At 42.2% G+C, this 26,247-nt stretch overlaps 2 protein-coding genes and 1 long non-coding RNA gene across 18 annotated transcripts in view; 1 reads left to right on the forward strand and 2 right to left on the reverse strand.

The window, feature by feature from the left end:
* Positions 1 to 5,427: 5,427 nt before the first annotated feature.
* LOC103882414 lies at positions 5,428 to 8,072 on the reverse strand. Its single transcript, XM_009201803.2, has one exon. It carries the CDS (start codon positions 7,139 to 7,141, stop codon positions 6,689 to 6,691), a length of 453 nt encoding a protein of 150 aa, XP_009200067.1. The 5' UTR covers positions 7,142 to 8,072; the 3' UTR covers positions 5,428 to 6,688.
* THRB (thyroid hormone receptor beta) overlaps positions 5,428 to 26,247 on the reverse strand; it is a 365,609-nt gene continuing 344,789 nt past the window's right edge. For all 14 annotated transcript variants that reach the window (XM_017955962.2, XM_017955956.3, XM_017955963.2 and 11 more), the window contains 3 exons: positions 20,457 to 20,603; positions 14,655 to 14,913; positions 5,428 to 10,336 (listed from right to left, as the gene is read on the reverse strand). In XM_017955962.2, coding sequence (XP_017811451.1) covers positions 10,095 to 10,336; positions 14,655 to 14,913; positions 20,457 to 20,603 — 648 coding nt within the window. In that variant the 3' untranslated portion in view covers positions 5,428 to 10,094. The remainder of the gene's footprint in view (positions 10,337 to 14,654; positions 14,914 to 20,456; positions 20,604 to 26,247) is intronic.
* LOC116273842 overlaps positions 14,911 to 26,247 on the forward strand; it is a 63,567-nt gene continuing 52,230 nt past the window's right edge. For 2 of the 3 annotated variants that reach the window (XR_004182309.1, XR_004182308.1), the window contains exon 1: positions 20,598 to 20,931. This is a non-coding gene — a long non-coding RNA (uncharacterized LOC116273842). Of the gene's footprint in view, positions 18,933 to 20,597; positions 20,932 to 26,247 lie in introns of those variants that run through there. The other variant, XR_004182310.1, reaches the window with a different exon arrangement.

Raw genomic sequence — 26,247 nt, forward strand, 5'->3', positions numbered from 1 at the left:
TCCTCTGAACTCAGCTCCCTAATATTGCAAAGTATGTGATGCTAGGATTCCTATACCTATAGGTCTCTGTAAGAGCTTGGAGTATTTTCCCAGAATGGGAATCCTGGAGCTAGGAAAAATGGGCTGAACCAACTTACACTCTCACTAGAAGAAGATGGGGTTCTTATCTTTTTACATTCCTGTTAATGCTTGATATTTTCTGTCTACCTAATCTGTGGGTATAGAGTGATGTCAGTTTTCATATTTCTGATTACTCGTGAGGTGGGGGATCTCTTCATATACTTGTTAGCCATTTGGGCCTCTCCTTCTGTGAATATTCTATTTTACTATGGCATTTTATGTAATTTTTCTTGTTGATTTGCAAAATCTACCTGCATATTCCTGATGTTAACTCTGTGACATTTCAGATATTGTAAATATCTTATCATAAAAAAAGTTCTCTTTCTAATGTATCTGAGTTTGGTTTGCTATATTTTGTTTAAAACTTGTTGTTTTCCTCTAATTGCAGTTGTGCGGGAAAGTTGGGCTTTTATTATTGCTTTCCTGTGGAAAATTCCACAAGAACCTTCAATTTACTAATTTATTCCCACATCTAAGTACAGTCTTAAGTAAACATATCTACCAGATGTCAGTGAGAGTCCTCTCTTCAGAGCTACACGAAACTGCTTTGAAAAGCTCTTATCTCAATTCTTTAAAACTTCATTAATACGAAGTAACGCCCAGAATCCTATGCATTCTGGGATAATTATATTATTAAGATCCCCTTTGTTTTGGTGCTCACCAGTTCTATATAAATACGATACCTGAATGCCTCTTTTCATTTGTTTCCACAAGAAATTCATCTGCATCATGCATTTGCCAATAAGTTGATTATCTAAAGTTGAGAGAGCTACAGCATGGTGTCACATCTTGAAACATAAGTGTTTCTGTCATCTTGTTTGCTTGCCGTCCCCACCTCCAACCTCCATTACTGTAAATTCTTTTTCAATTATGCAGAGCAATTTGGCTCTCCAAAAACTTGATGACTCAGACCCTCAAATGCTTAGCAAACTAAATGTCCTCTTGTCAGACTGACATATCTAGAATCCAGCTGGGTTATACATAGGTCCTACAAAGAGAAATTACATTTTATGTTGCAACACCAATGAGTAGTTTTGCAATGGACACAATCTAATGAGAGGTCAGGTAACCTTCCTTTATAATGTATACTTTTTTTTTTTGACATTAGAGTAGGTGAACCTTTCAGGAAGGGAAATGACAAACATTTCCAGAGCAGACTTGCTTTTTTGTTTTTTTAAGGGGCTAAGGCTTTACCCTGGTCTCAGTGCAGGTTGTAAAAAGAACATGGATCTTGGAACCCCACAATCTCTGACAATTGCCAATGGTGTCATCTTAGATAAGTTGCTTATTCACACCGAGTCCCATGTCCCTATTGTCAAATGAGAATACTAACACCTGCTTCCATATTCGTTTGGAGGATTAGAGGTAACATAAAGGGTCTAGTATGATTCCTGATATAGAGTAGGTGTTCATTACATGGTGGGCAATTATTACATGCTCCAACATGATAGTGAAGAACTCTGGGAGGCAGCACCAACACCTCGCACATCCTTTGGGGTGGTTGCTGGGACTCTTGAGTGGAAAGTAACAATGAATGGAATGTTTGTCAAAGTGCTGGGGAAAATGGAGGTGAATTTTCTGAAATGTTCAACTGGATTCTCATGAATGAAAAATCTTTGGTGATCTCACATCTTATTTTGTTATTTATTTTTCATTTGTTAAGAGACAGAGTCTCATTCTGTCACACAGGCTGGAGTGCAGTGGTATGATCACAGCTCCCTGAAGCCCTGAACTGGGTACAAAGGATTCTCTTGACTCAACCTCCTAAGTAGCTAACTACAGATGCATGCTACCATGACTGTTGAATTTTTTTCTTATAATTTTTTGTAGAGACAGGGGTCTTACTACGTTGCCCAGGCTGGTCTCAAATTCCTGGTCTCAAGCGATGTTCCCATCTCAGCCTCCCAAAGTGTTGGGGTTACATGAGCCATTGCACCTGGCAGGTTATTCATCTTTTGATGTAACTTATTACACAGAGTCTACTTGGCCTTGACTTTACGTAGTGGAAAGATATTCTAAAAGATCCCTTTAGAGCTAAAAACTCCCATTGGAGAAATCATAAAATCCTTGGAATGCAAACCCACCTGAATATCTGCAACAAATAAGACTACAGCCTCTTTCTAGGACTTAGGGTAAAACTAAGGAGTGTTTTTCGTATCTCTGTATCCATTGGGATTTGTGGGCATAAGAATTTTCTGATTTGTAAATTGAAGATATCTTACTCTATACGCATCTTCCTCATTGCTGTTGGTGTCATGTACAAGAAACTTAAAACAAAATATACAGGACATTATCAGTCTGTCCTGAAAGAAAAGGAGTGTTTATTTCAACTTCCTCTGACTTTACTCTTTATACGCATTGTTTCCAAAAATGTCTATACCAAGTGAAGTTATATATGGAAAAATAAAAAAATTTTATTGGCTTCTATAAAACTTTCAGATAGATATTTATATAGAAAAAATTGCCCTTGAAATGAAACAGCTACAAGAAAAACTAAGGTAGTGTAATTAAAAGATTAGTTTACATGTATTTAATTTTTTACTGCAAGAAAATGTAACTTAGAGGACAATTAATTTACATGACCAGTTTATATTACATTAAAAGCCCCTATACAGGCAGGTCCATGGTACAGTGAAATTTAAGTGTGATTGTCTATTCAGCTTCATGATTCTCTTTGGAACTTGACGGCCCATGTCCAGACAATTGGAAGAACTTGTTGGCTGAAGGAGCCCTTGTATCAGAAAATTGCAGAGCCTCCAAGTTCCACTTATCTCCTCAGGGCCCAGGGCAACTTGCTTCACCCCACCTGCCACCTGATCTGCCAACCAGTGTAGGTGGGGTATGCCCATCTGTGGAAGCAGAGACCAAGTTTCCCCACATGAGGATTGCTTTCTCTCCTGAAGCATGAAGCACCACGGGACCTGCTCTGTGGCCAGGTATATACAACCTAGACGTGGAGGAAGTTAGCCCTATTTTTGATAATGGGAGAGCCAGTAGATAAATTCTTTCATTTTTTTTTTTTTTTGAGATGGAGTCTTGCTCTGTGGCCCAGGCTGGAGTGTAGTGGTGTGATCTCGGCTCACTGCAACCTCCACCTCCTGGGTTCAAGCGATTCTCCTGCCACAGCCTCCTGAGTAGCTGGGATTACAGGTGCGCACCACCATGCCTGGCTGATTTGTTTTTTGTATTTTTAGTTTCACTATATTGGTCAGGCTGGTCTCAAACTCCTGACCTCGTGATCCACCTGCCTTCGCCTCCCAAAGTGCTGGGATTACAGGCGTGAGCCACTGTGCCAGATCAGCATAGTTCGTATGGCCTCTTAGAAGATGGTCTTACACAATTGAATACTCAGTTGTGTAGGGTACTAAGTGTGGCCAACTTAGCAATGCACTTTATATTTATTCTCTTTTCTTCTATGCCTCATTCACTTTTGCCTCCACTCCTTCTTCCTCGGGTGCTATAATGCCTAATAAAATTGCAGCATGAGCTTTGCTTTCTGGGGAACCTGGGCTAAGGCAATTCTCTTCTCATTTTAATATAGCCTCCAGGCAATATTGCTATACAGATATAGACTTCATTTATCATTTCATCAGTGTATGGTGTAGGTAGATTGTCTTTAAAGAGTATAACATGGCACTTTTCATCAAGTAGTCAGTGAATTCTCTTGAGATACATGCTCAAATGGTATCTGTAACATTCTGCATTTCAGTAGTTCTACTAAGTTTTGCTTTGGTTTAAACAACATTTAATGTGTCAGAATTTGTGTACACAAACCTACTTCCACTTACTTACAAAGCTACAGTGCCCTGAGTGTCTAAATATAAAACCAGAGTGAGCTGTCATTTTGAGGGTAGAGAAGCAAACCACCTTTGTCTTCTTGCTTCTCTTAATAGATTATTAGACTTTTCCAGGTTTGTGACATGACAACAGCTCCTGGCTTTGCCTGTGTAAAGGGGTTAAAAATTGTACCTAGCTGGAATATATATGTTCCAGCTCTCCACAATCAATGAATCCAGTAATTTCTCAGAGGAGGGAAATATGTTCATTAGGATACAGTTGGGAGGTACATAATGTAGAAAAGAGATAAATATATAAAGGTTATACTTAGTCATTTGAATAAAGAGTGGAAAAACTCAGAAAATAGTACTATGAACTGATCTGGCCTAGGGAAATAATGATGCTTGCCCCATCTTACCTGGACTGGTGTTTTCATGAACCAGGAAGAATGCGATCAAACACTTTTTTTTGGAAAGTGTTTATTTGGTTCATGTCCTGGCCAAATAAACACTTTGAGCTGAGCTTCCTCTGTGTGAAGGAGACGTGCTTGCTGTACTGAAATGGGATGTGGTTTCAGATTTACCTTTGGTGTGGGCATTGGTTGCTTTTACTTGCCCACAATTCTCCTCCACTTATAGCAGCAAGACTTAGAATTTTCTTTGAGGAATCATCTTGCCTCAACTCTCAGTCCATAGTTGAGATGAGGCTGACTGTTCCTCTTTCCCCTCACCCAGTTCCAGGATTCCTGAGGATAAGGTTGATTATGCATCTGTCTTCCTCACCACAGTGATTGGCTCAGGAATGGGCACATGACTCAAACTGGGCCAATGAGAATTAGGCCAGAATTTTCATTAGCATTGTTGGAGAAAAGAAATTCTCTTTTCACTATATTTGGAGCTGTAAAGCTAATCCTGGAACTATTGGAGGCCACCATAAGGTGAAAGACCTTGTGAATGTTAAGTCTACATGAGTGACAAGATACAGAAAGGAGCTTCCTGAGAATACTGAGTAAATGCACCCAGATCCAGCCATGTCTGAAGCTTTTGTCTGCAAATACCCTTGATTTCCCAGATATTAAAGTCAATAATTAGCTTTATGCTTAAGCCAGTTTGAGTTAGCTTTTTGTTACTTGTCATAGAAAGAATCTCAATTAACATGTGTTCAGGGCAACTGAGATTGACAGTTGGCAGCTGATGTTAATATAATTCCATGAGTAATATTCCTGAATAATTTGAGATGAGAAGATGAATGTTGTCCTTGAGCTGCCAAACTTTACTTCTCTCCTTCCCTCATCTTTGTGGCCCCTTCCAAAGAGGTAACCACCCCCCATCAGCATTTTATTTAGTTTCTTCTCTCCCTTCATACTTTCTTCTCAAGTAAATTTGCTTATTCTAATAGATGTCTGTTTATGAAATGAATGTCCTTACATCCTTGTTTCCCTCTTTTGGCAGCAGCTGAAGTGAGAAGTGAAGGCAACTCTTTGCCTATGTAGAAAATAATAATATTTAAAGAAAGAGACAGGAAAGTATATCTGTTATAAGCTTTTTCTTTTTTAGAATTTAAGCTTATGAGTTTATCTACGCCCACTATATTCATAATTACAGTTTTATATCTGCATACAAAAGCTATGTAAAAATCCATTTTTCCCAAATATACAAATTTTTTTTGGATAGTTTAAAACATTTTGATCACAGATTTCAACAGAGTTTTAGGCTGAAAAAAATATCACCATCTAGCAATATCACTTAACACTGTTTGCAAAACACAAATCTTCCAATGACTAAATCTTTTTCTATTCTGTAGTATTTTTCTGATTCTCAGGGCATGAAAACATTATGGGGAAAAAAAAAAAAAAGGATTTTCTATGAGGAAAGCATGGAGAACCAATTTGGCTCTATGGTCAAATGAAAAATGCCAAGTTAATAAGGGAGAACCAAAAGAAAGAAGTGGCATAATGTCACATCAGCTCATTCATGCCCTGATAATTTCTGTATCAACAAAACATATGTAAAGTGTCTTCTTTTGTCTTACATTGTGCTCCATAATTTACATGAGTATTATCTGCATCCTGAGGAGGACAGATTTATATTTGATTGTCTTGTGCATAGGGCGGGTCAGCTTTAACTGTGCAACAGAAAGCCACAAACAGCGTTTTACCTGCACAATATTGCTCTTGAAGGCGGCATTAATTAATGTGGAAACATACTATAAATGCACACTTTTCGCATTTGCAAACATTTATACAGCACAGTAAAAATTCTGTGATAAGGCCAAACCTTTTTTCCCCCAGTCTGTTTTTCTTTTTTTTTTTTTTTTTGAGTGTGTTTTTAATGCATTTTTTTTTTTTTTAAAGATTAAAGTAAAATGTCTCAATTGTAAAAAATACACACCGGGCAAATCCTTACCTGGATAATAAATATCTACATCACAGTACAATAAAATTTCTTCTCTATAAAATTTAAATATGGATTATAGTCTATCACTATCAAAAGAAACACTATGCTAATATTTCCATATTATTAAAATAACAGGAAAAATTACGAGCTTATTTTAGAACCTGATGCCATAGCCGTTGGAAAGGGCACAGAGATTCAAACGTCGATCATCACTCTCCATTTGAAGAGGAACTGTGGCTTGGGTATTCACTTAAATTCAGTTCATGAAAAAGGTTTAGCCTTACAAATGCTGGCTACATTTCAAAAACCGTAAGACTGATTTCATAATTTATGACTCATGCAGCAAAAGGTCAATATGACACGAATAGGTTAGAGTTCCATAGAATAAAAAGGGATCACCGACAATGACATGCTTCGAGGGTGCTCAGCGGTTCCTTGGAGGCTGAGTCTGTGGGGGGCTTAGTGTCGAGGAGGGGCCAGGGCTTGTACCCCTGTTCAGGGAGGAGCAACAAGAACGGCGTTGCTGGTACAGAGCGAAGGCCTGGCAGTCCACCCCAGGCCTGCACTGCACACTGAAGAGCTGTCGCCCGGGGCACAGGTGAGGGGGCTTCGCTGGGCTGAGGCATCAACACGTCAAGCGCGTCATTGAGGACCGAGGCTCTAGAAAAAGCTCTGAGGCGGCACGTGGTGTTTTGAGCAGAATCATAAAGAAGAAAACATCTTACTTTTTTCATTGTTTCTGGAAATACTGCACGTCTAAATTGAACAGCAAAGTACACTTGAGGGTCACACACGCACACGCACGCGCACACGCTCACACGCACGCACACACACCCCACACCGCTCATCCCTAAAAGGGAAGTGATTTATAAATACGAATCCCAGCATAATGGGTGTGTTCTCCTCTACTGAGACGTCTCCCTGCCGAGGGGGTGGGAGTGCAGGTGTGAAGGGTGTCTCCGTCAGGTCCACACTGGATTTGCAAGTCTGGACAATAGATGAAAAAATGTTTAGAAAAATCTAGAGCAAATTCCTCACAAATGAGTTTTATGAGATGGAGTCTTGAGATGCACTAAGTACCTCTGTCAGCTTCAGAAGGAAGGAGTTTAGTTTCAGAGTCATTATCTTTTGAGTCCTATGGCCTTTCCTTTCAACCTGAAGTGGGCTAAGGCTTGTCCTACTCCACATGAAGTATTCAGCCTTCAACAAGATTTCCAGACCAGCACTTTGCCTATTGAAGGCAATCATTTAAGGTGCCAAGGATCAAGTGTTCCTTTACTTGGGCTGGCTGGATGGCTGTTATATGCTATACCATTTGGCCAATTCTCGATCATGGTTAGTCCCCAAAGCATTCTGATTCAGCTTGAGATCAGGTTCTGAACTTATATTCAAATCTGGGTGTCCGATGTACTGAGGACCCTGTCAAACAAAATGAGGAACCCTTCCCCAGAAGGCCTGATGCTGCAGGACCCTGCCTGCTTGCCTTCCTCTCATTCCCTTTGGAAAGAAAGCTTGCCCCAGACAGCAGAGCTTCTCAGGGTTACCCTGGAGCACAGAGGTGGCTAAGTGTTTGTCTTCCAAAGCGTGGCTCCTCAAGGAGTCAAGAGAGGAAGCTGAAATATTAGCAGAGCAAGCACTTAAGGAGCCTGGCCAGAGACTGCCTAGACAAAACCAAACCCCAAAACGATCTGTCTGTAGATAAAGCAGGTAATCTGCCAATGACCTTCGTGCTTATAATTGTCAATCTTTTCACTTACTTCCTTTCTTTGGGTAACAAGTTCCATAGCAATGTTCTTGTTTCCTTTTTCCCAGAAGCCAGTACAATTGCTTTCATGCATTGAACATTTAATTCCCCGCTCCCAGATAATTTCCAATCACACTTGGAATTTTCAGTGCTGTTCCTCTTCTTTTTCCAAGGACTCTAAATGATTGACTAGTATTGTGTCAAATTATTATTTCGAGTCAATACCAAATTTATGTTCCTTAACTGTTAAGTGGGCCATACTTCTTGTCTAATAAAGTTAGGAATTTAAGTGTTTAAAAAAAAATCAAAGGAACCAGATTTTTTCCCCTTGAAATGCATACAATATTAAGGGCAGGAAGGGTTTTAGAGATCATGACTTATTCACCAGGTGAGAAAACCAAGACCTAGAATTACAAATCTACCAGCTGACAGAGCATGCCCTAGAACTCAGGCACCCAGACTTCCGGGCCAGTTATGCTCCACCAAACTTAAAGCATCTACTTGGTTTTCACAGTGACTTTCCTTCCTTTGTTTTTAGGTAAATCTCACTGATATGGCTTGTTTTCCCCAATATTTCCAGGATAAGGCAGTAAAAGGTAGGCAAAGAAATACTTTATATCTACTATGCCAGTGGAGAATGAGATACATTCAATTGCATGGGTACATTCTATGCCCATTTTCTGACACTGAAGAGATGAAGTGTCACTGTTTGTTTTCTGGGCACAAGCTATTCTAGCATGGGCCATTGGGAAGGCAGGTTGGGCAGGAAAGGTAAGTGTGCACATGGTCTGCAGGTGTTTTCTATTGAGTATCTGTCAGGGTGTGCTATAAGAGGGACAGGAGGGTCAGTAGCAGGGCCAGTCTCTGTTTAGAGATAGTCAAGCTATGCAGTGCCTCAGAGTCAGAGGGAAAAAGGGGACTAGGAGACATTTGTCGATGAGGGAAGGAGCTTGAGGATCTGACCAGAAGGAAGCATCCTCCAGCCATCAGGACATGAAGGGGCCCTCAGAACACTGCATTTCCTTCCACTCAGAATGTAGCTGCACTAATCTCTCCTCAGAATTTCTCTGGAAGAAGACTGAAATTTCAGCGTATCTTTCCTTGATTAGAATATTTGATCCATAGAGAAATCTGTTGTCAGCTCAGCAAAGATACAACCTGGATAAAGAAGTTCGGGAGCTTGGGAGATGACAGATCAGATGCCACAGAAAAGGGGTGCCACCCTGTGAATAGGTTTGATTTCTGTAAGTGTTCTCTGAGCCTAAATGGGAAAGAAGCCTTCCTACTGTGAGGTAATACTATGAATTTTTGGAAACCATGGAATCACTGACTATGGTGAAGATTTCTAATTTCTCTGGGCTCACTGAAAAAAATTATTTTCCTTGTTGACCTCAATCAGTCAATATCTGTACATCCTTGAGTCACACCCTTGTATAACTTGAATTAAATCTAATAAGGGTATAAAAATGATATTGGAAGGACAACTGATGTTTTAGGACACAAATATTCCTGTGCATTCCAAGTTATGCTCCTAGGAGACGATAAAGAGTGCTGGAAACAGCATGCTCTTGAACAGATGCAAATTTGTTCAAGTCTTTCCCTAAAAGGCTGAAAGCCACATCTAACTAAACGTGGTCTGTACTCTGCTAACTTCAGCCCTGCACACATCAGGATTGGGTGGAGGTGGTCATATTATCTTGGTTTTAAGGCTTCTTTAGTGTCCTGCAGCGCCATTTTGCTGACTCAAGTCTCGGACTGGGGATGGGTGGGAGCTGGTGATGCTTGGTGCTGGTGAGTTAATGATTGTCCCCCACCCCACCTCCACAACCGTAAAACCTTCAGAGCATTCACATCAAAGGACCGGAGAACGAAATGCAATAGTTTCAAGTACCCGCATTCAAGGGGCAATTTCATCCATGTCTATGCCAAGGACTACTTCCCTTTTCCCTCCCAAATAATCCCTCCTGACACAAAGAAACAAACAAAAAAGAGCTAGGCGATGGAATGAAATGACACCCAGTAGTGCTGTAGGAATTATGAGAATGAATCCAGTCAGTCTAATCCTCGAACACTTCCAAGAACAAAGGGGGGAAGAGTTCCGTGGGGCATTCCACCTTCATGTGCAGGAAGCGGCTGGCATGGCAGGCTCCTATCATCCGCAGGTCTGTCACCTTCATCAGGAGTTTTGGCCAAAAGTGTGTCACGTGGTGTTTTCGGTAATTGATATAGTGTTCAAAGGCCAGCAGGAAACTATCTTGGTACTTTTCTATTCTCTCAACACAGGCGAGCCCCGGGCGATCTGCGGGGAAGAGACAAGATGGACATTGATTCAGAGATGGAAGAGGGAAGGCTTGCTTTGTCCAATTCCAGGCCTTTAGTGGGAGGCGGGCAGATCTAGGGTCTTCCCTCTTAGCCATTAGCATGGATGCAGCGTGAACTCTGGTGCTCCAGGGACCAGGTACCAGGGGAGTGGCATCATTTCTATGAAGAGAGGCAGTACTTTGTTCATATAAATATCTCTGTTTAGACAGATCACCTTCTTGGGTGTGAAAGGTGATGCCTCCCTCCTAGGGTACAGGAGGAGAAGGCTGACAGCTGAAATATTCTGCAAGATGAGGGGAACAATTTTGAATTTTCACTAGCTGCCTGGGAGAGGGGAGAGGACTAGCATGGACATGCATAGAAAGGGGAGATATATGAAGGAACTGGGGACATTGCAGCAGGCCTGAGGCCAAAGGAAGAATGCGGAATAGTAAGACATTTCCTTGAGGACCAAGAAACACCATGTTTAACTTTGTGTTGTCTTCCTGGCTGCAATGAACTGGCCTTTCCCTTTCCTTATGCCTTCAGTAAAATTGCTACCATAGCAGCCTTGTTTTACACATGATTTTGGAATTGAAATGAAAAGAAAAGGGGAGGGGAGCTGTGCCAGAGTCACCCCATGCAGAGAAGAGAACAGCTACAGTGGGAGCTGGAGTGAGAGGACACCGGGACCCTGGAAAGCCCAGGAAATCTTCCCAGGTCCTGCATAGACTACTGGGCTTCCCACAGTATGTGGCAGAGGCTCAAGTCACTTTCCAAAAGTGATAAAGGGGTGACACAAGGAGGCTGGACGACTGGGAAATAGCTGGGCTGCAGACACTTGGGTGACAAAAATAATCTATAAACCTGGATGAATTCCTCAAATAGCTCTAGGAGGCCCAACACGCCCCTGCTCAGTTCTCTTCAATTCAAATGAATTCACACTTCAAAGGTCCAATTCTGGAGGTGTTTGGATTGGTAGGAATCTAAACAGGGTTCTGCTTCATTGGAAAGGAAGAATCAGGGCTAATGTCTCAATTCACCCTTCTGAGTCTAAACAAACTAACAAACCATACGGGCTTTTGGAATCCCCTATTTAGCTCAAATGGAAATTTGTACATTTTTATCTTGTGTTTTCCTTCATATTTGATGAAGCTGCTCTGTGGATTTGCTGGTTCTCCCTCTCTCCCTCTCCCCTATCTTCTCTCTTTCTTTGAGTGTGCAAGAATTTTCCACAGGATCCTTTAATTTTTAATCCAGATAGAAGATCAACATATTATTGCTTCGGATGTATTGTTTCAAAGGGAAAATACAATGTGGGTTTTGTGGCTAATGCCACAAAAGAGATAAAGATGAGATGGTCACATAAATGACACAGCGAGTACGAATTGACATTTTGATGATGCTTGAATCGCACTGAACAGGTTTATGAAGAGAGAAACATTTTAAAGACTGAAGACCATTTTAACTCCTTAAGACAAAAGTTCTCAAAGGAATGTCTTTCAGATCATTTTCATTTTTTCTTTTTGCACTGCAGGACCAAGGAACTTAGAAGTAGTGGCTCTTGGAAAAGTCTTTGAAGAAAAAGTCTAAGATATTGTGTAACTGAAATGGCACAAAGAACAGGGGGCTTAGAACATCAGGCTGCAGAGGAATTGGAGACTTGGGGCTCCGACAGGCAGCTATCATTTGCCAAATGCACGGTGTCTTGTAATATTTTCCTGGTCCTGGCAGTATTAATGAAGAGGGTCCACATCACTAGGGAGGGTGGGTTGTGAAAAGTTATTAAGTTGTCCTGTAGCTGTCAGGCAGTGTCAGCCTCACAACGTGAGAGAACTGGGAAGAATCATTCACTTTGGTGTTTGATAGCGTCTGGCATCACATTCAGTTTTTGCCATCTCCACCTACTTCTCCCTTTATCTACCTTACTAAGATGATTTGCTTAATAATCTGTGAAACTGACCCACTAAAGAGGAAACATCTTATTATTCAGTAATAAAAATCCATTTGACGTACATAAGAAGATAACCACAAAAATGGATGCATGGCAAAAGCCTTTGTTACTATGGAGCTGAAGGTTCGGGCTGCACATTGCTCCTGAGATCCACTCTCTCTTTGTTAAAAAGGAAGGTTAGTAAGCGTTAGAGAGGTGTTAAAGGCAGACTAGCACCACACTGAGTCTCTCTCCTTGCCTTATTTGGAAGGAGATATAACCAGGAAGAGAAAACTGTCAAAGAAATAGCTTTCTCATGGTGTAATTCAACATTATTTAAAACTGTCTTTGTACCTCTAAAATCTCAGCTAAAAAAATTACCATGAGTCCCTCCAGAAATATAATTCCCGTGTATATAGCTTAATTTCTTCATTTTAAAGGTCACTGAAGCCCAGAGAAGCTAGGGGTCACTCAAAGTCACACAAGGAGCGTGTGACGAGAACCTCGGATAAGCTATACATTTTATTTCTCCGAGAATAATTCTCCTGAACGACTGTGGGCCCCATCTCTTGCTGGTTGTCGCTGGAGACCACCCTCAGCCCTAGAGGCTGTCTACAGCTCCTTTCATGGGAACTTTCCCCACGTGGTGGTTTACCTCACGAAGCTGGCACCGAGAGTCCCTAGAGCAAGTCTGCCAGCAAGAGGGAATCTTAGATTATGTAATGTAATCACATGGGGGTGACGTCAAATTTGCCATATTCTCTTGGTTAGAATCAAGGCACGGGTCCTGCACACACTGAAGGACAGGAGATTATCCAGGGTGTGAACACTAGGAGGTGGGGAGTATGGGGGGTTGGTCTGGAGTCTGTGTGCCACAGTGTACACGGGAGTTCATGATGCTCTTCTATCTACTTACCCTTGAAATTTTCATGAAAAGTCTGCCATATCTAAATTTCCTATAGTAAATACATTTCTAGATCAGCTTTAAAAAAAGAATTCTAGGCCAGGCGTGGTGGCTCATGCCTATAATCCCAGCACTTTGAGAGGCTGAGGTGAGAAGATCATTTGAGCCCAGGAGTTCAAGACCAGCCTGGGCAACATAGTGAGACCCGTCTCTCTCTACAAAACAATAAACAATTAGCCAGGGGTGGTGGTGTGTGCCTGGAGAGGCTGAGGCAGGAGAATCTCTTGAGCCCAGCAGGTCAAGTCTGCGATTAGCTGTGTTTACACCACTGCACTCCAGCCTGGGCAATAGAGCAAGACCCTGTCTCAGGTTTAAAAAAAAAAAAAAAATCCTACTGAGTTAACCAGGAAGCAGCGACTCTACAAAGGATTCTCGATGTATATTTTACCCACATATTCAGCCATTTATCCAATAAGCATTTCTTGAATTCTACTGAACATTGGCCTAGGTGCTGGATATACAATTAGACACATTTATGTCCTCAAAAAAAAAAAAAAAGTCCATAGGGACTTACGTGGACAAGTGAAGCAGGTAGTTACAGCGCAGAGTGACAAGTGCCAAAGTACAGCAACACTTGGGTGCCCTGAAAATGCAGAGGACTCTGAAACCACTTCTATTTAAAACTATCTTCTCTGAAAGGGTTTGATGTGTAGTGGCTTACACATGGCTGCCCATTCTGTGCTCTCCTCCCATCTACAGGGGGACTGTTGAGTCCTGGCTGGCACTCAGACTTGTTTTGGCCAATCCAATGTGGATGAAGTGATGCTGTGTGATTTGAGACTGGGCCTCGTGGGATCTGCAGCTTCTGCTTTCATGTGCTTGGGACTCTTTCTCTTGGAAATCAACAGCTAAGTAAGAAGTCTACCCTGCAGGAGGAAAGGCTTCATAGAGGGAGGCCTGAACCAGTGTTTGATGTCCCAGCTTAACTCCAGCCATCCTGGATGTTTAAGCCACTAAATTTTGGGTTGGTGTGCTATTTAGCAGTAGATAACTGAAACTTCAGTTGTAGCTAAGCCATGAACAAATTCTAGCTTGCATCCATGGTTTCCACACACAGAACTTAACACACAATCGTGTGGTCACTCACATCCATATCTGGCATACCCCAAACCAGAAGGAGGCAGGTTTGGCCAAAGACTACGAAGAGGGCTGCAGAGTATCCACCAAAGGTGGATCACTTCACAGAGTCTTTAAGATGGCTCCTTTGGCTTCTTTCTATCCTGGGACACTGCAAAAAGTATCAGACATCTGACATCCCCCTTTAAGTTCCCAGTCCAGTGGCAAGCCTGCAATTGCTCACTGAAGAAGAGTGAGCTATGTTCTGAAGCTAAAGGGGGACTGAAAACTCAAGTGATTGGAATTAGCACTAGACAAGCAAAAGCTCTTTGGATGCCCACGAACGAGTCTAGGCATACTCACCTGAAGACATCAGCAGGACGGCCTGAAGGAGGGCTACTTCAGTGTCATCCAGGTTGAAAGAAGACAGAGACATGCCCAGGTCAAAGATGGCGTCTGACACCACCCCAAGACCCCCATTTTTCAGCTGGCCCCGTGTCACTGCCATTTCCCCATTCAAGGTTAAAGTCTCACTTTCTGGGTCATAGCGCACAGCAGCGCGAAGGGACATGATCTCCATGCAGCAGCCTTTGAGGAGGATGATCTGGTCTTCACATGGCAGCTGAAAAGAACCAGCTCATGTCAGCAAAGAACAAATGGAAAAATGCCAGTCAGGAACAACATACAGTATCTCAAAAGCAATAGGAATAACCTTGTGACGAACATTTGTCCTGCCTTGTTTGAGCCCATGGTTTTCCCTTCCCTACTTGGCTGCAGGCTTTCAACAACCATTTTTCATACTCAAAGTTGGCTGTAATCTGCACCAACTTTAACGTCAGGAGTTTGCATTGCTTTTATGACAGATCCAGTTCTCCAAACGCTATTACAGTCGTGTGGGAAACTGTGCTGATAGCCCCTCAGTTTGGGGGTTTGTATTATAACTTCAACTGATGACTGCTTGAGAGCAGGGTTTATGTGAAACTCTCCATTTTTGTTTGTTTGTTTTTTTGTCTTGTAGCTTGAATAGGTAACAGCTTACCCTACTGTTTAGCTGGCAACTGGGCTTCCTTTTGGTTTTTGAAGCACATTTGCTCTTGGAGCCTCTTGGCACAAAACTAGAGGGTTGTTGGCAGAGATACATGTTGCCCATGAGGCCCTGAGATATAAGCTTCATCTAAAGTCACCCAGGGACTTAAAGGCAGAGGGGAGAGCAGAATTCAGTCCTCCTGGCTCCCAAGGTTGTGTTCTTCTCAGCACCTTAGACACAGGATTGCTCAACACACTGGGTCTTTCTGCCAGTGTTGCAATCTGCTTTTAAGCTCATTTGGTTACCCTGTTAATTAGGATTTGTGAGAATGTGGCAACATTAATAATAAAAAATATCTTTGCTCATAGGCAACATAATAAAAACCAGAATCTTATTTTCTGGAAGGGGAGACTGTTTAATTAAATGCCATTATCAAAGTAGTTGGAAGGCTATTAGTAAATGGGTGTGTTTGATGAACTGGGCATCATGCCCAGCTTTCCATGCATCACCTCATTTAATCTTCACAGCAGTACAATGAGGTAAATATTCGAATTCCATATTACTTACAGATGTGGAAATCTAGGCACTGAGAGGGTAACACGCTGGGTGTGGGGGTGGGTGGTCACATGAATGTTTCATGGGTGAGGCTAGGATTTGAAACTGGAACTGTCAGAATCCAATGCCAAGAGAAGAAGGAAACATAACTCTTTTTACCATGGATATGACTGAGTTTCCATAAACAACAAAGATGTGAGTAACACCTAATATCTATCTCTTCATTAGAGCAGTTACAGATTCCTTTTGGGAAATGCTCTTGGCAATACTCGACCAGTCCAATTTAGGTTATTATATAAAAGTAATACAACTGAATTATATCTAAAATACTGGGCATTTTATATTTTTCACTAGCTCAGCCTAGTCACTTTACCAGTTAATTTCAAACTCCTTGGCTTTTTCTTCAGAATAAGTCATTACATATTTGATCTGGAATCCATACATATGAATTCTCTCCTTCCACTTGTTTTTTATAAAGCACTGTGATTTGCTTTTGTCTAGGTGCTGTTTGTTAAACACAGATTGCTGGCCCCAACCCCTGAGTTTCTGCATTTCCCCCAAGTTCCCAGGTAATGCTTATGTTGCTGGTTCACAGATCCCACTCTTGAGAACGACTAGCATAGAACAGCAACAAGAAGTTACTAATCAGATCAAACCATTAATTTTTAAAATGTGTCACAAAGTATGCAAACTTGGGCAGGCCCCACCTTTGAAACCAATTCTGATTATAGATGAAGTAGAAATTTTCCTTTGCAAATTTCTAGTTTAAATACCAACTGTTGAAGATTAGTTCAAATTTAAATAAAAGCTGAATAAGTATTTGCAAAGGATCACCAATGGTTTAAAAACTGGGCCAGATGCCTTTTCCTTTAAGAGGGATTTGTAGGATCCTGGTGAGATTTGTTTCAACACGTGGGCAAATAATCTCTTAGACACCTGCCAAAATGCTTTCATTGTGAGAACACTCAACAAGGGCCTGACAGGCAGAGATGCAGGGATACTCCCACAGGTTCTTCCTGCCTCCTTAGGAGAGCATCACTCAGGTTGACTGGCAAAGACGACAGGGCCCTGCACTCTAGGAGTGATTTTGCATGTTGTTTTGGCAGCTCTGCCAGCGATGATTTTAGATCTTGTGAAGCCCCTGGTGTCATGCCAGTCTTGTTTGGTGGGTTGGCATGGATCTTAGAAGAACAATTATCATGAACACAGTTTGAATAGCAGATGTGATAAACTGCCTCTGGCAAGAGACCCCTGGCTCTCAAGACCACCTGAGATCTCCAGCCCACTCCACGGGTAGCTCACGAACCTATACAGTTAATTCCTCTCTTTTGGGTTTCCAAGAGAGTATCAAAGGCTAAAGGTCATCAGGAGGCCTCAAAGACAGAGGGCGCATGCATCTCTGCTGTAAAGGTGCTCCCACCATCCCACCGCCATCGTCTTTTGTAATCGGCAGACCACACGATATCAGGGTAGAAGGAGAGATGGAATCAAAAATGCAACAGGCTTGGACTTTTAGGGAAACTTGGATAGATCAGCTTGCCACAACCTGTGCTTGAAAAGTTCCGTGTTGACCCCTCACCCTTGCACAGACGAAAGCGCGCAGTGTGTTTGCTCCTGGTGGTGGAGACGGCTGCTGCTTCTGTTTTCTTCCTTCAACTGAAATATATCTTCAGTGGTTTACATGAGCTTTACATTAAAAAAAAAGAAAAATCTCTGGGAGGGGCATTCAAAGGGCACCATGTGACTGGCAGGCTGGCTGGAGCTGTAGAGGTGACAGACTCAGTAGAGTTCCTCCTCAGACCCAAAAACTGGGGGCAAAGGGACACAGCCAGATAGAGGACCAAGAGAGGTCCAGGAAAACACAACCATCCCCACAAACAAAACAGAAAGATGACAGCCAGAACTGGCAGGAGTGAGGGGAAACAAGCCCGTCGGTGCGGATGTGAGAGTGCACGTACTTTCTCTTTCGAGGACAATTTGGCAGCACATATCAAAAGCCTGTGTATCTTGGTCCTTAAATTCCATGTCCAGGCTTTACCCTTCAAACGTAGTCAGTGATGTGAGCAGGATATAGTTGCCAGAAAATTCACATCAGAATAATTTTTATTAGTGAAAAATTGGAAATGAACTATAGATCCAGTAAAAACAGATAACACAATTTATGGCAGATGTATTCTTTGGAATACTATGTGGTCATTGAAAATCATTTTGTGAAAACATATGTAAATGCTATGTCCTCCCATTGAGGGTAAAAAGTTAGTTCAGTGACAGGTGCTGGTAACGATCTGTTTCTTTATCTTGGTGCCGATCATGTGGGTGGGTTCAGTTTGTAAAAATTTATTGAGCTGCACTCTTATGACATATATACATTCCTTAATAAGAAGTTAAAAATAATTTCATACACAGTACATTGTGGTATACATTAAATATATTTTATACTTCATATATATGTATGTATGTGTATGTCTGTATGTACACACATAAATATTTGAAGAAAGACTAAAATAGGTGCCAAAATCTTGTAGTGTTACCATAAATCATTACCTTTATTATGTTGTATAAATAAACCTTCAATGAATATGTATAATTTTTGTAATATCCTCTAAAATGTTAATAGATGTCTACCTTTAAAAAGTGTCAAAGGCATGGGCAGCTCCATGGCCAACACAGAGATATAAGTCAAAGTCCCTTCCTCAGTACCTACTGACTTCTTTAGGTGTGGGGTCTGAGTCATTGCTACTGCAAGGTTGTGGGTACTAGCATATCGGGTACCCTGGTGCTATAGCTGAATGTCTGTATCCCTTCAAAATCCATATATTGCAACCTAATCCCCATTGTGATGGTATTGAAGGCAGGGTCTTTGGGAGGTGATGAGGTCATGAGAGTGAGGCCTTCATGAATGGGATTTGTGCCTTGTAAAAGAGATCCCAAATAGCTCCTTTGTCCTGTCCATCATGAAGGGGACACAATGAGAAGACAGCTGTCTATGAATCAGGAAGCAGGCCCTCACCAGACAATCTGCTGGTACCTTGATCTTGAACATCCCAGCCTCCAGAACTGTAAGACATACATTTCTATTGTTTTTAAGCCACCCAGTCTATGGTATTCTGTTGTAGTGGCCTGAACTAAGATACCTGGACCCCAACACAGTGAAGCTGGGGCTAAGAGGGTGGCAAACGTGCTCTCTCAGCTAGGTCTACGGGCAAGATATCTGTTTCCCGAAGCCCACTTCCCTGTCCTTCTGGGTATGGCTTCTGTGGAGGCTCAGAAATCGGCAGTGAGAAGTGTCCCCATAATGTCTGAGGTCTCTGTGTCCCTCTGATTCTAGCTGGGCTCCCATTATTGCAGACTCAAAGACACAAGAGAGCTGGAAGCCAAGGCAGCAGGGAGTCATTCCAGGTGTGGAAACTTAGCTTCTTTTTAGGTGAGACCAGGATCACTTATCACTCAGCTCGCTTACCTAAGGGGCCCACAGCTGCCCGTGCCCCTCTCTATGTGGTATCTTTCTGGTCCCCTTTGAAGGTATACAGAGCAATAGACAAGCACCTTATGAAATTTGTTTTTAAAGTTCTCCAGAAAACATAACCCCATTTGATTAAAAAACAAAACAAAACAAAACAAAAGGAAGGTTAGAGGCAGGATGGAAATGTAACAGATAAAATAAAAGCAGTATTAGCAGCTAAACTTTATGGAATACTCATTATAACCCAGGCACTGTCTAATCTCTTTACAAATATATTATCCCACTTAAAAACCCTTTCAACAGCTCTAAGAGGTAGACACTATTGTAATCCCCATTTTAAAGATGAGATAAGTGAAGTTTGAAGATATTGGATAACTTGTTTAGGATTCTTGCCCATGTAGCTGACTGTAGAGACTGTGGCATCTGCCACCACACGGCAGGCCTGATAAAGTTCAGGTGTCCCAAAGGGAAAGTCGATGAACTCTGGTGGGACAGCTCTACAGGGTGCCCGGAAGATGGGACAAGCAAGAGTAAGCTTATAGGAAAAGAGGAACGATTTGTGGGGATATTAAGAGCCTGGTTCTGTGAGGGCTATTTAACTTATTCTTGAGGATTAAGAAATGACCACGCAGTCATCTCACTGGGATATGCACTGGGAAGAATACAGACCTAGATTCCAACCATGAGGTCACATTTGGATAACTTAATCTCTTTGATCTTGATTGCCCCCTCCGAAAATGGGGTTAATACAAGCGACCCTGCAAATCTGTTAGAAGGATTAGATTTAATGTAGGCAAACCCGAGTACCTGACTGTGGTAACTAGGACATCGTAGGTGCTGAATAAATGGAGTCTATTGCTATCATTATTTCTCAATGCCTGGAATCAGGGGGATGAATAGGATCTTGATGGGCCTTACATGGACAAGCTAATGAATGATGACTAAATACAGAAAGTGGGGAATACAATGAAAGAGAATGCATTTTCATTTTGTACTGACGTTGCTTTCATATGATTAAGTCCCTACTAATTAACATTAAATTGTAAATAATACCCTGTATTCCTGGAAACTGGTGAAACTATAATTAAAAATAATGCAGAAGGAAAAACAACATCCTCACCTCACAAAACATAGGCAACTTTTTGGCAAAATCCACCACTCTGGTAATTGCTGGTGTGATGATTTTTGTAAAATGGCTGAAGGCTTCCAAGTCAACCTTTCCACCTTCTGGGGCATTGACTATTGGTGCTTGTCCAATGTCTTCTGGCTAAGGAGGAGAAAAAAGAAAGATTTAAATGAAGAAGTTGAAGGGAGCTTTGTTTATCATAGTTCTTATGTGGCAGAAAATCTCTTCTGAACTGATATCCTGTACAGTTTCCAGTTTTCATATCATTTATTAACAAACTGTACAGTTTACACATCACTTATTTCTTTGAGTAAAGATACATGTCTTGGCCATTGCTTTAATAGGCCCCCAGTGACAATGTTTACAGGACCGTTGCTGCAAAGAGTGAGCGAGCAAGAGAGAGAGAGAGAGAAGAGAAAGGACAGGAATTTGGGTCCTGCTTCTGAATGCACAAAGGGTGTATACTTAGGTAAGGTGACAGAAATTCCAGGGGCTCTGGGATGGCACATTCAGAGTACTGTACATGCTGGTGTGTGTGTTGGGGGGAGGTGGGCACACTGTGGGCAGTGATAGAGCAGAGCGATGGGTGGGCCCTAGCAAACAGTGAAATGTGGATTCTTGCTTCTGACCCACCTGGGGCTTGAAGTTCCCCTCTGCCCTACGCACTCCAGTTTGAGGTGGTCTCAGCTGAGGGTTGAGGGGGAAGATTGCTAGGCTGTCTACAGGCAACTTGGCAAACCTTAGGGCAGAGTGGCGAATTTACTAGTATTTAATGTCCCTAGGGCAGTTCTCTGCTGTTTATTTGCTCAAGAACAATCCACGGCCTTGCTGCTCAAAGTGTAGTGCGGCAGCCTGGGTGTCACCGGGGGGCTTCTTCTCAGGCCCCTCCCCAGACCAGGTGGTACAGAATCAGCATTTTAGCAAGACCTCCAGGTGACTTATGCGCTTCCCAATGTCCACGGTAGCCATCTAACTCGTAAGTTTCTCATTCAGTGACCTCCCTGATGTGATCTGTGTCCATGTGTCTCCTGCTGTCACCCAGTGCTTCCTTCGGGAAGCGTCTGCTCCACTTCTCCTCCTTGTCTTTGTGATGATCATAACCACCATTTATTTGTGGCCTACAAGTGAGCCAGCCGCTTCGCACACTACCCTGTCTCAAGTAGTCCTCATTCAAATCCTGATTTGCAGGTGAGCAAACCAGGGATCAGAAAGGTTAAGAGCAAGCTGCTGAGGCCAGGCCTGCGATCTGGGTGACCCCGACTCCACACAGCAGTCTCCCCAGAGCTCCACACTTCCTCACCCCTACTGCAAGGCTTTTATTCCCTGTGGACTTTTTGACACTAATGAACAGAATCTCTACTCCTCTGAACACCCTCCTTGCCAGCCTCTCCAGCTTCTCCCAGGAAGATGTGAATGTGATCAAGGAGATCACAGACTCAAGCCCTACCCAGTGGTGGCCACCTTTGCCTAGAGCCACAGTGAATAGATAGGAACAAGGCCAGTTCTCTTTTCTGCACCCAGGGGCTTGGAGATGGGGGTGGGGAAGGGAGATGGGAATAAGGAACTGACACTGTGAGTGAGCTGAGCAAAATCGAATTCCTCACTTGCAGAGCAGTGAGGACACTGCCAGTGGTGAGACTAGCCTAACATAATGGCCCCCAAACTTCACTGTGCATCAGTCTCATTTGATTTCTGGGCTCCAACCCCAGTGTATCTGATTCAGCAGGTCAGGGATGGAGCCTGGGAATCTGCATTTCTAACAAGTTCCCAGGACGTGCTGATGAAGCTTCTCTGGGCCCACTCTTTGAGAACCACTGAGTTAGCAGTAACCAAGTTCAGCTTAGAGTAATCCAGGTCCCTTGCTTCCTCCCACATATCTCCCATTACTGTTCACATCACATTTTTAGCAGAAGGAAAAGCAAAAGATGATTCTTTTACTCTTTTACTCTTCTTGCTGCCAGAGCACCAGGGTCAACAGGAGCAGCCCAGGAGTCATGGTTACAGCCTCAGGGGAAGGTTTTAAAAACGTATTATTAATACAGAACAAATGCTGGCAGCATTTAACTTTTTATTGATCATCCAGCAGTGTCTTCTGTTTATTTTTTACTTTATTTTATTTTTGTGTGTGTGTTGCTGGCAGTGAGTGGATGAAACCTGGTTTCTGTCATGTTTCATAATGATTGACACTGTTTTGGGGCAACTGTTCGCATAGCAAGCCCATGGAAGGCTACTGTTCAGCTGGCTCTCTGGGTGCCGACAGAATTGATGAAATAATCACATGTACAGCCTCCTTCTCCTTCCCTCTTTCTCACCTAGATTGAGCTAAAGGAAAAGGTATCTCTGTTCCTCCTTTGGGTAACGCTGCTCCCCGCAGCCTTCAGACATCCCTGCTCTTCTTTATAATTTCTTCTCATTCCTGAAACTGAGGCTCTACTTGACAAGTCTTTTATGAAGATCAACTGATAAAAGGAATGTGGGCACACATTCAAAAATGTAGAGTTTTATATACATATATATATATAAATGGTATATAAATATATATTAATTACATATATCATATAGTTATATATATGTAGGATGAACTTTTTAAAATAAAAATAAAATTAAAAAGTATAATAACGTCATTTTGGCCTGGTTGAATCTAAACATTGCTCAGTGAATACTGATAGAGCTAACCTGATGTATTCAAATGGCACTCAGTGTCCTTTGAAATGCTGGTGGGTTAATATTGATGTTAATTTTTTCATTCAATTTGTGGGTGTGTAGGTTATTTGAATTCCACTTGTGACATGTGTAAAGATTTGAAAAAAAGGAGAGAAAGTATGCAAGGAAATATGGCAATTTTAAGTAAAACTAAACCCCCAAATGTAACAAGCTCACAAGTTTTCTGATGAAAATACATATCAAGGTAGAATAAAAAATTTACTTCTAAGCCTCTGGCTATTTAATGGACTATAAAATTGCTAGAAGTAAAACTATGAACAAAGTAAAACCCTTCAAATTTTATCATTAAGATTTTTTTCCATAATGGATCTTAGATACCAGAAGAACAAACAAGAATCTATCTATCTGTCTGTATATATCCATGAATTGACCCAAGTTAACATCAGGTTAATCAAGGTTGATCAGTGAAACCCTGTTTGTTACTTCCCTGAAGATTTTTCACCTATAATAAAGATACATAATTTTCTAAAATATTTGGAAGATGTTAAAAATAGAGTATAAATATTTGACATTAGTTGAACCTATTAGATATCTTATTACAGCTAATAGCCTTGTAAACTACTATATGAAATACATTTGCTCATATACACATATGTATTTATGTGCTCAAGATCAAGCTCCAGTACTGATAAGTCTCTAGCTTGCTTGTAGATTCACCACTGCAGACCTGTGGGGAAAGCCTGCTTTTTGCCTCTGTGGATCCAACTGCCTTAGCTAGCTCATGGTGGTATTTTCAACTGTCATTCTGATATCCTCTCTTTGCCCTAAATGGACCTCCTGAGCTAGCCCAGCTGTCTTCTCTATGTCTCCCCTACAACTTGCCTTACATTTTCCCATTTCACTGCTGCCTTCTCTCCAGACTTTTGCTTTCTCCAAAGCCCCTACTTCTGTCTCTCATCTTTGTCTTTTCCAAATCCTATTTTCTCTTCAAGACCCAACTCAAGTTCTAGCTTCCCCTAGATGTCTTCCCAGGTGACCTCAGCTTGAAATGATGTTTACCTCATTTGAACACACATGGTGGCCCATGGCTATGAGTCATATGGTATTTAGGCATTTATTACTATCACTTTTTATTATAGTTATATAAATCTATCACACCAAAGATATGAACTTAAGGGGGTAGAGAATAAATCTTACTTGTCTTTGCCTACTGTGTACAAGGCATTAGGCCAAGTTGTGGAGGATAGAATGCTTATTGGTTGAGTGAGTGAATGAATATACCAGTATTTATTGAGCAGGTACTATGGGCCAGGCCTAGTTTTAGATGCTGAGGTTACAGCAATGAACAGTGTATCCTCAAGGAACTTGTATTGTGATGAGGGGAGATAGACAATAAATAAGAAACATGTATTCATGGAAGAATTTGTGATAAGTCTGGAGGTAACATGATAATACATGGGGAGGCAGGAGAAAGGAAGGTCAGCCAAGGCACCTCTGAGAAGCAATGTGTGGACTTTGACTTGAGGAATGTCAAGAAGGTAGCCTTCCTTAGGGCCAGAGGAAGAACACTTAAGGCAGAGAGGAAAGCCAGTGCAAAGTCCCAAAGCCAGAAAGGAGGCCCATGTGGTTAGAGCCCAGTGATGGCATGAAATGAGGAAGCGGAGGTAGGCAGGGGGACCCGTGATGCTAGGCATTGTAGAACATAGAAAGGAGATGGGCTTATTCTAAATGCAATGGGGCATCTACTGAAGGGCTGTAAACACGGCATAGACATGACACAATGGTTACTGCATGGAGAAGATACGTGAGGAGCCAAAGGAAAAAACAGGCAGGCAACAGCTGTGGTTTGCGCAGGCTGAAGTGCACTATGGGGATGGTAGTAGAGATGGAGAGGCCTAGAGAATTCCAGTTGTATATTGGCAGCTGAAAACAGGGGCCAAAAGTGGACTGGCCGTGGGGTAAGGAATCCAGAATGACTTCTTGGGGTAGTGATGGTGGAGGGTGTAAAAGGAGAGATTCGGGTGTGTGTTCAGGGGTGACCTCAGCCCTTGCTCAGCATGGGTGAGGCTGGTATTATACAGATCATGACCAACTGGCTTTCTGCTTTGACTATTTCATTGGTATTGTTCAAGGTGAGTAGGAAATGCTGCCAGCTGACCTCTTTGCTGAGTCCTTGGCTCTGAGCCAGGGACTTCTTGGCTTGAAAAGGTAACTCTCTGGCACATGCAGAATGGACTGGGGCCAGATGGGACTCTCACTTCTGCACTTGTTCATAGGGTGTCTTCTTGTGCCTTTGCCAGGCTAGGCAGGAAGACCTGGGCAGATAATAATTCAAGGTCCTTGGGCCATGGGATATGACTACAGCCTCACCCTTTTCCTGGGATGAGCAGGAATAAGATGGTGGCAGTGCGGAGTGTGGTGGTGGTAAGGATGGTGCATGTAGTAACTACTTATGTAGTTGCTAACAATATGCCAGGCAGTGTTAAGCCACTTGTATCTATTGCTTTATGCCATTCAGCAAGGGCGTAAGGCATCTGAGCCTTAGAGAGGTGAAATAACTTGCCCAAAGTCAAACTTAAAAAAGCAACAGAGGCAAGTACGGAACTTGGGCTGTCTGGTTCTAATCCCCATTCATGTAACTACTAGATTATCTTGCCTTCTTCTGATGTTATTCTAATAACTTGGAGTGATAGATGCCTTCCTGACATGATCGCACGTGTCCTATGAGCTATACACACAGACCACATATGGTCTCATCACTCACCCTATCTGACCCTTCTGCTTATGCCCCTTGTCTGAAGCTACCCCCATTGAGTGTGTGAAATCAGACAGTATCTCTGCCAGGGAAAAAGTAGGAAAGGTCTCCTCTGATCCTAAAGGTCACATTTTATACTTGGGTAGACATTCACCCAAAGCTACAACTTCGCATGAAAATTAAGGGAGCAGAATAATGATACGATGTCAGAAGACAATAACAAATGATGTCAGTAGACAAGATTATTGCTGTCAGGGGCTGCTACTGGAGGTCTAGAAGCGAGCTACCCTTGGTGGAGCGACCTGCTTTCCCTTGTTTGGCATCAGATGCTGCTTGTTCTCTTCTCAGCCCGCTTCTGCTTTTCAT

This window comes from Papio anubis, chromosome 2, assembly GCF_008728515.1.
Source record: "Papio anubis isolate 15944 chromosome 2, Panubis1.0, whole genome shotgun sequence".
Lineage (NCBI taxonomy): Eukaryota > Metazoa > Chordata > Mammalia > Primates > Cercopithecidae > Papio > Papio anubis.

What these genes read in the sequence shown, in the direction of transcription:
- LOC103882414 (XM_009201803.2), bottom strand. Translation starts at nt 7,141, where the DNA reads ATGAGCGGTGTGGGGTGTGTGTGCGTGCGTGTGAGCGTGTGCGCGTGC.